The sequence below is a fragment of the Mytilus trossulus genome, chromosome 11, assembly GCF_036588685.1.
Source record: "Mytilus trossulus isolate FHL-02 chromosome 11, PNRI_Mtr1.1.1.hap1, whole genome shotgun sequence".
Taxonomy (NCBI): Eukaryota; Metazoa; Mollusca; class Bivalvia; order Mytilida; family Mytilidae; genus Mytilus; species Mytilus trossulus.
In genome coordinates this window covers 4,832,622-4,843,739 of record NC_086383.1, presented here as the reverse complement: position 1 = coordinate 4,843,739, position 11,118 = coordinate 4,832,622, and the positions used below count along the sequence as shown (strand labels likewise).

The 11,118-nt window shown below is 34.3% G+C and overlaps 1 protein-coding gene across 1 annotated transcript; it reads left to right on the top strand.

Annotated features, from left to right (window-relative positions):
• Positions 1-2,677: 2,677 nt before the first annotated feature.
• On the top strand, positions 2,678-8,952 carry LOC134691598 (heavy metal-binding protein HIP-like). Its single transcript, XM_063552165.1, has 3 exons — positions 2,678-2,991; positions 5,782-6,202; positions 8,721-8,952. The coding sequence occupies exons 1-3, from the start codon at positions 2,679-2,681 to the stop codon at positions 8,950-8,952; spliced, it is 966 nt and encodes a 321-aa protein (XP_063408235.1). The 5' UTR covers position 2,678.
• Positions 8,953-11,118: the final 2,166 nt, after the last annotated feature.

Here is an 11,118-nt window from a genome sequence, read left to right as displayed (position 1 = left end):
ACATAAATTAAACTAGAGACTCTTAAGAGCCTGTGTCGCTCACCTTGGTTCATGTGCATATTAATCGAAGGAAACAGATGGATTCATGACAAAATTGTGTTTTGGTGATGGTAATGTGTTTTTATATCATACATTACTGATAAGTCTTGCTACTTACAAGTTTCTCTATCTGTAATGAACTTGGCCCTTTAGTTACAGAGGAAAATATTTTGTAAAAACTTGTTCCAAATTAATAAAAATTGTTAAAAATTGACTATAAGGGCAATTACTCCTTTAGACCATAATTTGCTGAACATTATCGCTGTTTACAGTTGATCTCTATCTATAATAGTATTCAAGATAATAACCATGAACGGCTAAATTTCTATCAAAATTACCAATGTGGGGGGGGGGGGGGGGGGGCAGCAACCCAGCAACCAGTTGTCCAATACATCTGACAATTTTAGGGCAGATAGATATTTACTATATTAACAAGTTAACCCCTTGTAAGATTTGCCTACCGACCGTGCAAGGGCTGTATAGCCAGTCAAGGTCGTTAAAAACTTCATTTTGTTTGTTGTAAGATTTGCATTAAATGCTTTGGTTTCAGAGATGTAAGCCAAAATCTACATTTTACCCCCATGTTCTATTTTTAGCCATGGCTGCCATCTTGTTTGTTGGCTGGGTCACCGCACACATTTTTTAAACTAGAAACCCTTATAATGATTGTAGCTAAGTTTGATTAAATTTGGTCCTGTAGTTTCAGAAGAGAAGAATTTTGTAAAAGATTACAAAAATTTACGAAAAATTGGAAAAAAATGACTATTAAGGGCAATAACTCCTTAAGGGGTCAACTGACCATTTTGGTCATGTTGACTTATTTGTAGATCTTACTTTTCTGATCATTATTGATGTTTACAGTTTATCTCTATTTATAATAATGTTCAAGAGATAATAACCGAAAACGGACAAAATGTTCTTAAAGTTACCAATTCGGGGGCAGCAACCAAACAACGGTTTGTCCGGTTCATCTGCAAATTTCAGGGCAGATAATGTAGATCTTGACTGATAAACAATTTTACCCTGTCAGATTTGCTCTAAATGCTTTGGTTTTAGGAATATAATCCAAAATCTACATGTTACCCCCTATGTTCTATTTTATGCCATGGCGGCCATCTTGGTTGGTAAGCCGGGTCACTGGACACATTTTTGAAACTAGATACCCTAATTAGGATTGTGGCCAAGTTTGGTTTAATTTTGCCAGTAGTTTTAGAGTAGTTAACAGACGACGACGACGACGACGGACGCAAAGTGATGAGAAAAGCTCACTTGGCCCTTCGGGCCAGGTGAGCTAAAAAGGACTACTAGCAGTTACTGACATGCCTGCTCCAGACCTCAATTAAACTGATTGAAAGATTACGTTTTTATCATATGAATGCAAACATTTGTTATCTTGCATTTTAAAACCTCGTCTGTGGTGAATGCAGTGTTTATCTCATTTGCTACGGCCATGAAGCCATTTTTCTTTCCGTTTTTATTCATGACAGTAAATTAGATTACCTGTTTGGGGTGCCTACCCATAGCGTGTAAGGATAAAAGTCAGAACCCAAAAAAAAATGAAAGATAGAAATTTGAAATATCTAAAACATTCAATACGGAATCTTAAACACACAGGCAAAGAAAAAAAAGATAGGTCCATGTTCACATCATCTGATACATCTTTGCTAGGAGGGGATGGGATCGAAAATGCGTCGAATGATGTACATGTATATGGAAACTCTGCATGATGGTCTGTATGGGGTCCCATATGTCGGTACTACTATTGTTTTAAGCTGTTGGGTTCAATTCTTATATTCCCCCGTCGTAACGGAGTGGCCATTACGTTTTACCATCTTCCGTCTGTATGTTTGTACATCTAATGGACGTCCCGAAGTTGGTTTCCGTTCTCTAGACTTATTTTAGTTTGCTTCCACCAAATGGTAGGAAAACAATACACAATGGTTATTACTACAAAACCCATATCAAGTTTGAATTTTGTGTGTCGTCACTTTAACGGTTTTAGAGCTGTGCTCATTTGAAAATGGCTAATTTTTTTTATATTCGTACTCTATGAACGAAGTCGCCGTCCTTTTCAAATTTTTGTCCAACGATTATTGAGAAGAAGAAAACCCTTGTTTGCACAAATGATGACCTTAAATCGTCTCAAACATTTGTTCGGGTTAGTATTGCGCATACTCCCGTGTTATTGGACATTGCTTTCGTCGTTTCTTTTTCGATCATATAAAGCGCTGCTTGTTTTCATTTCGTTTTTTGAGGGTTTTTTTTTCGTTTTTATTTACATAACACCTGTTACACATCTGAAAGTTTATTGTGGCTTTTGTTGAAATTATACATGCAATATTAAATTTTAACATTTAAACTGATTCAGTGTGCTAACATTTTATTGAGTTTACAACAAGAGCGGGGAAAATACGGCAATATTTGCAGCTACATGTATTTATAAACAACGTTTGCATTTGATACTTTCATAACATATTTATTTTCCTTCCAAAATTGCGAGTCTCTAGCGCCGTCAATGCGTTTTTGTATATACATGTATAGACGAAAAACGTGTCATATCAGTTAATATTTACAATCTTTCAACTTGACCTATATTTTGAGGTTACTATATATGTATTTCTTAACAGTTAATGTTTATGATGCATTGTAAATTGGGAAGATATAATGTACTTGCTGTTTTTATTTTACTGTTTTTTAAATCTGTTGATGGCAAGGATCCAAATTGTTCTAATGACGACAGTGTCGAATCGTTTAGGGAAGAATTCACTGGAAGAAAAGGAGAGGCCTTTCAAGTGGTTAACACAGACACAGAAAGGGAAAGCCTACAGACAGACGCCAAATATCAAGCCCTACTGGAAAGGATACTTTCGATCGAAAAGCAACTTCAGACCTGTCAACATAACAACGGTGCCATGGAAGAAAGGATTCGTAAACTAGAGGACAATACATTTGGTAGATATTTAGTTACTCTAAAGATCGGTCAAAGATGTTAAAAAAATATTACTGAAATATCAAAACATAAACAAAGAGTTAATGTTTTAAATCTTAACAAAAACAGCAAATACATAAAGATAAAAATGCTGGTTGCATGCAATCACTTTGTTATAGTCAATTATTGTACGGGTTCTCAACGCGAATATTGAGTTATCGCATAACACTGGTTCTCCGTTAGGGACGTCATCAAAAGATCGATGTAGGATTAAAAAAAACTTAAATCAAATAGTTTTTTTTTGGGGGGAGGGGGTTAAAATTCTGCAAGTTTTGTATATCTAAAATCGATTTTTACATATATATCCCTATTGGTAAATCATTTTTTCCCAAATTAAGTTAAGAGGGGGTGTGGGGGTCAGTGAAAAAACTATGTGAATTAAGTTTTTTATGCTACATTGAACTTTTGATGTTGTCCCTTAAAGCGCCCATTTTATGATGTTATTTTGTCCCAGCGTAAGAAAGCAAACCTAACGACTTCCAGTTATATACCCGTACATGTAGCTTTTTATACTTATATCTGAGAATTTTAGATTTCTTTATTATCTTATTTTTTATTTTTATAAAGTTTAGTACATATTGAACAATGATTGTGATCGTACCGGCCGTCCATACTATTTTCTTCGAAAGCTGAAATTTCTGTTGATGGATAACAAGCATGACAAAATATTTAGTACACTATAGAGTGTAATAAGAGTTAAATTTGATCATAAGGTTACCCTCAATAATTTTCTTTATAACAATGGTCGTTGGTTCTAAGTTACATCAGTCTGAAAAACGAAGCAAAGTTGAAAACTATAGAGATTTGTTAAGGTAGCAACCATTTGATTTTCTGGGGGAGGCTAACCATGTTATCTCCGTGGAATGGCCAATTCTTAAAAAAACATCAATTTTGAAAAAAAAATCAACATCCAACAGATCGATATCGGTGTCAACATTAAATGTTAGTACAACTTCGATCTTCAGATATATATAGTATGGTTCATAAATGACGAAATTGTCGAAATGTAACATCCGTGAAATGTAATCTCCGTTTCAAGACATTTTGGTAAAGAGTGTTTTCTATCACGTCCGCACTTTTATCGAGTATGGCATGCCAAATAAACATGTTAGATAGTTATATTGGATGGCAGATACAATGTATATCATTTACTTATTAATAAAATAATATAATGCAGATGACATAAGATTACATCATGTAACAATTTGTATAAAAAAATGTTTGAGTGTTACATAGTTGCTTCTTTCTCAAATCTAGAAGAAGAAGAAAAACGAACCGGATGTTTGTAAATCAATTGTAATAAATTAGACCTGTTTTCAATATTCAAGATATGAAGCTTCTATGATTAATATAAATTTGATACCGAATTCAATACGATTTAACAATTATGCAATCGCAAGAAGCCATACAAATTGCTCTTTTTTTTCGTGTTGCACAAGGAGAGAAGCTTTTAATTTCTTTCATCGAAATTAGGACGTCGGTTGAAAGGGCATGATATATTGTCCGCTACATTTATTAACAACACCTTGTACAGCATTCGTTATGAGGAGCTGAATGTTCAATTTTATAACAGTGACAGGACCGGTAGCTAACCAACATTAAGAGAAATCTGAAATCGGATAAAAATAAAAAAAAATGATCAGTTCTTTATCAACGACAACGCATGTGACATCTTATTTATTTTTTGAATATTCTTCTCCCGGTCATAAATCTGCATGAAATATATGCCACTGTACGTTCAGAAAACATAAATCAATAAATAATATCTACTCTAAAATTGTAGTAGTATACTAACTGTAAACATTATCAAATACGTGATTCGTTTACATTTTAGTCAGATATTATCAGTTACACAGTGTGTAAGTGACCTAATACGATTAATTCGGGGTTGGTAAATACCATAAGGGGTTTGCGCGAAAGTTGAACCTCATATGGAATTTACTGACCCTGTGTATATCGTATTAGGTCACTACCACACTGTGTAACGAATTTATCTTGCCGACTATCTTTATTAGTTGAATTTTAGACTTGAGTCTCATTTGAAATCATACCACATCTTTTTATTGTTATATTAAAGTGTTCAAGTGTTCAATTTTAAGAAACATACTCCCATTGGTCTGCTAAAAAAACTAATAGGCACTTTTCCTCTCTCTCCTACTTTTTTCTTTCAAATGTCCGATACAATGAACAAAAAGGTATTCAGGAATATCAAAGAAAGTAACCCACCAACGATACAATATTATACAAGGGTTGTGCTTCGGCTTCGAAAGTATTTTCCAAAACAGTTCAAAGCAAGAAATTCATGCGTTATACGCCATACTTGTAGATGTTCTGTGTTCTTGATGAACAAGTTTCGCTGCAATTTATATTTTATCATTTTTTACTCTGACGTTTGGCGCTTTAACGGAGAACTAGTTACTGGTGTACAATATGATAATATAATGCCGTATCGTAAGTCAGTGCGCTATGCTTTACAAATTCTACACAGTGTTACATTGTTAATTCAATGAGCAAATATACACATACTACCAAATATAGTTATCACTGAATCGTAATTAAGAGCAAAACACAGGGATGCGGGATAAATTTCAGGGAAAGAATTTATCAAATAAGACAACAAGAGGAACGATTAAAAACTTTAAAAAACATCGTATTTATTCTTGTAAATTTCTTTTCATTTCCTCTTTTTATGTCTCATTAAACACATATACTGCATGACCTTAACACTTGTACATGTATATCCATATTGACAGATTCGAAGAGAGGCCTTAACCTTCGTGTTCGTGCAACAACTCAAGTTGCTTTCCATGCCAGACTAAAGAACGACCTAACCTCCATCGGTACGAACCAACCAATTGTCTTCAATGACGTAACACTTAACAATGGAAACGCCTATAATTCAGGAGATGGAATTTTCATCACTCCGGTAGCTGGAATTTATGTTTTTGCATTGAGCGTTATGGTGGTTCGCGAACATCATATCAGTATAACTTTAAAATCAACAGACGGTGTGATTGGTGTCATATACGTAGATGATGGACAATTTACCTTTAACTCAGCGTCAAATGTCTTCCTGGCCAGGTTAAATAAAGGTGTCCATGTCTGGGCAAGGAAAGAAGGTGCTAATGGAAACTTTCTTCATGGTGGATATTCCACAATTTCCGGATTTTTGTTGTTTGAATAAATGAAATCGGTCTTTGTTTTATTTTACTAAAAAGACTAAAATGATATGTTGATGTTCCTCAGCATTTTGTTTGTTTGTTCGTACATACAAACCAATCATTTGAAATAGGGTTAACTTCTTATATTTGAAATGAAAATGTACGTAGATCATTTAAACACAACAACACTACTTTACCAAAAAAGGATGATAAATACCAAAGGGATAATCGACCTCAAATTCATTAGTCGAAAAAAACTGATTTCACAATGGTAAAAAGAAATAATAGAAACGAGAATATTACACAAAACACAACATAGAAAACCAATGACTGAGCAACACGAAGGTTTAAACAGATCTATCAGTATAATAAAACTGTTATCACAGAGATAAGTGTCACCTTTTTATCATTTTGATAATGCAAATGCTGAAATTAAAATAGGAATACTTTAACATGTAAGTTATGCAAATTTTCAAAGTCGATGATTTTTCAATGAAGGTACAGGGCTAAACAATCTCCATGGAATGAGATGTGCCAATGCCAATACAACTGCATACCAAATACCATTGACTCAGTATAAGTCGTTCCCTTTAAATAAACCTAAACACAAACATTAACTTGTAAACTATGTAAAAGTTTCAAAGTCAATGAACCATGATCAGGGGTGCATGGGGCTATATAATCTCCATGGACACGATACTTTCAAATTCCAATACATTTGCATACCACAAACTAATACATGTTAACTTAGCAACATTTTCAAAGTCTATAGACCATGAATAAGGGGGCGGCGTAAAAAAAAATTCCATGGAAATGAGATATTCCAATGCTTATACAACTGCACACCAAATATCATTGACCTACCACTAGAGGTTCCGCATAAATTGACCTAATCACAAACTAATATATACATGTAAACTATGAAACGTTTCAAAGTCAAAAGACCTTGACTAAGGTGGAGAGGCCAAATAATCTCCATGGTAATGAGATGTGCCAATGATAATACAACTTCATACCAAATATCATTGACCTACCACTAGTGGTTCCCCCTGAACTAGAACTAATCAAAAACTCATACATTGTTGACGCCGTCGCCGCCGCCAGAAACAGCATACCTATGTCTCGCTTTTTGACTCCGTCAAGGCGAGACAAAAAAGTGGAGATATAGTATGATTGCCAATAACACACTTACCGACTGGAAATCGAGATCATTATTCTATATGAGAAAAGGTACAAAGTTATATTCATAGATATCTTAGATATGGTCATGATTTCTTAAAATTTGGTATGTCTTAAACCACCAAACAAACTGTTATTTTCAACTTCAGTGGACTAGGTTATGGTTATATTTTTTTGCTGAGTTTTCTCTCTTTATTTTGTTTCTGTAAAAGACTTTTATTTTATTTTTATTTTTAATGTTTCACGATTGAAAGAGCAAAGGAGAGGCTTTCTGTGTCGTCACTTTAACGGGTTTAGAGCTGTGCTCATTTGAAAATGGCTAAATTTTTTATATCCGTACTTTATGAACCAAGTCGCCGTCCTTTTCATATTTTTGTCCAACGATTATGGAGAAATAATTACATTAGATGTAAGTTTCATTATAATACGTTATTCTGATTGGCTTACATGTTATTCCGTAAACAATTGCATCAGACAATAACATTTATCATGCATGATGACACGAGGTCCCACAAAAAAGTGCACAGGTGAATTAAATAAAAGTGGATAAAAATCGTGTTTTCATGATTTTAGCTAAAAAAAATGTAATTATAAGTATTGGATACTTCTTTTTGAAACTTTATAGGGTTGTAAAAGCGTTGACCGTGCGTACATTTTTAGAATGAAGCGCTTCCGCGCTTCATACAAAATGTACTTCGGTCAACGCTTTTTACTTCCAATAAATTTACAAAAAGAAGCATTCAATTCTTAAGAAGAAAAACCTTGTTTGCACAAATGATGACCTTAAATCGTCTCAAACATTTGTTCGGGTTAGTATTGCGCATACTCCCGTGTTATTGGACATTGCTTTCATCGTTTCTCTTTCGATCATATAAAGCGCTGCTTGTTTTCATTCTGTTTTTTTAGGTTTTTTTTTTCGTTCTTATTTACATAACATCTTTCATACATCTGAAAGTTTATTGTTGCATTTGTTGAAATTATACATGCAATATTAAATTTTAACATTTAAACTGATTCAGTGTGCTAACATTTTATTGAGTTTACAACGAGAGCAGGGAAAAAACGACAATATTTGCAATTACATGTATGTATATAAACAAGGATCGTATTTGATACTTACAAAAATATTTATTTTATTTTCAAAATTGCGAGTCTAGTGCCTTTAATGCGTTTTTTTGTATATAGACGAAAAACGTGTCATATCAGTTACATGTACAGAATGTTGACAATCTTTCAACTTGACCTATATTTTGATGTTACTCTATAAGTATTTCTTTTTTCATTTAACAGTTAATTTTCATGATGCATTGTAAATTTGAAAAAGTTACTGTTTTAATTTTACTGGTTTTTAGTTCTGTTGTTAGCAAGGATCCAAACTGTTCTGATGATGACACTGTCGAATCGTTTAAGGACGAATTCATTGGAAGAAAAGGAAATGCCTTCCAGGTGATTAACACAGACCCAGAAATGGAAGACGTACAGACAGACGCCAAACACAAAGCCTTACTGGAAAGAATACTGTCGATCGAAAAGCAACCTGTCAACATAACAACGCCGCCATGGAAGAAAGGATTCGTAAAATAGAGGACAATACATATGGTAGATATTTAGTTACTCTAAAGATCGGTCAAACCCCGCCACATTATTTATGTATGTTCCTGTCCCAAGTCAGGAGCCTGTAATTCAGTGGTTGTCGTTTGTTAATGTGTCACATATTTGTTTTTCGTCCTATTTTTTTTACATAAATAAGGCCGTTAGTATTCTCGTTTGAATTGTTTTACATTGTCTTATCGGGGCTTTTTATAGCTGACTATGCGGTATGGGCTTTGCTCTTTGTTGAAGGCCGTACGGTTACCTATAGTTGTCAATGTTCGTGGGATTTTGGTCTTTTGTGGATAGTTGTCTCATTGGCAATCATCTTTTTTTATATTAAATTTTTTTTTATATTAAAAAAAAAATATTACTGAAATATCAGAACATAAACAAAGAGTTAATGTTTTAAATCATATCAAAAACAGCAAATAAATAAAGATAAAAATGTTGGTTGCATGCAATCACTTTGTTATAGTCAATTAGTGTACGGGTTCTCAAAGCGAATACGGAGTTATCGTATAAGGGTTGAAATTTGCTCTTTTATTTAATTTATATTATCGTTTATCACCAAACAATTAAAGTTGAACCCATCACCGTTTACTTGAGCAGCATAAAAACACATGTATTCCAATGCGAAAACTAGTGTACAATATGATAATATAATGCCGTATCGTAAGTCAGTGCGCTATGCTTTACAAATTCTACACAGTGTTACATTGTTAATTCAATGAGCAAATATACACATACTACCAAATATAGTTATCACTGAATCACAATTAAAAGCAAAACACAGGGATGCGGGATAAATTTCAGGGAAAGAATTTATCAAATAAGACAACAAAAGGAACGATTAAAACAACTTTAAACATTCGTATTTATTCTTGTAAATTTCTGTTCCTTTCCGCCAGACATGTCTCATTAAACACATATACTGCATGACCTTAACACTTGTACATGTATATCCATATTGACAGATTCTAAGAGAGGCTTTAACCGTCCTGTTCGCAAAAACTCAAGTTGCTTTCCATGCCAGACTAAAGAACGACCTAACCTCCATCGGTACGAACCAACCAATTGTCTTTGATGACGTAACACTTAACAGTGGAAACGCGTATAATTCGGGAGATGGAATTTTCATCACTCCGGTAGCTGGAGTTTATGTTTTTGCATTGAGCGTTATGGTGGTTCGCGAACATCATATCAGTATAACTTTAAAATCAACAGACGGCGTGATTGGAAGCATATACGTAGATGATGGTCAATTTACCTACAACTCGGCGTCAAATGTCTTCCTGGCCAGGTTAAATAAAGGTGTTCATGTATGGGCGAGGAAAGAAGGTGCAAACGGAAACTTTCTTCATGGAGGCTATTCGACAATTTCAGGATTTTTGTTGTTTGAATAAATCGGTTGATTTTTATAATACTAGTTCTTAAAAGACTTATTAAAAATACAATATTGATGATATTCTACAGCCAATCTTGTGTTTTGTTTGTAAATAAAGAGTTCAAACCCGCTGCATTTGTTTGCCCCTATCTTTATGTCAGAAACATGATGTTCAGTGGTTTTCCTGTTTGAATGGTTTTCTATGGATTTTTTTGGAGAAAAAAAGTTTTGTTTCCTGTTGTTCTTGACCCTGAGAAAAAAAAATTGTTTGTTTCACCCTCAGCTGCCACTATATGTAATGCTAAAAATTGAAAGAAAAAAAATCTTTTCGACTTGCCGCGAAAAAAAAGATTGTTTTTCGCCGAAGGCCAAAAAAAACAAATCAATAGCCCCCCCCCCCCCTCCCCGAAAATCAAATGGTTGCTGCCTAAGCCAACAAAAAATGACAACGCAGTCGCAAAAACAAAAACATTCCAGCAGCACCTGCATACGGGGTATATATCTCCCAATTGATACGATATTCCCGTGCTTGCATTTCCTATCAAGATTTTCTTGATAGAGGGTTGCTGCTCACAAGGAAGCTATTAAACCAGGAGTTCCAAAGGGTGAAGTTGAAATCATCCCTTCGTAAATTTTACGGAAGCCATCACGAGTTGGTTGACCGTTATGGAACGTTTCACAAATGATATCGGATATGTTCTTTACGTCGCAACTACAATCCCCGGGTTCCCTTCCCTTTCATGAATGTGACCTACCGAATTAGACTATTTGCC

Coding starts and splice junctions, on each gene's coding strand:
- LOC134691598 (XM_063552165.1), top strand. CDS start 2,679: ATGCATTGTAAATTGGGAAGATATAATGTACTTGCTGTTTTTATTTTA. Junction 2,992..5,781: donor ACTAGAGGACAATACATTTG/GTAGATATTTAG, acceptor CCATATTGACAG/ATTCGAAGAGAGGCCTTAAC. Junction 6,203..8,720: donor ACAATTTCCGGATTTTTGTT/GTTTGAATAAAT, acceptor ACTGGTTTTTAG/TTCTGTTGTTAGCAAGGATC.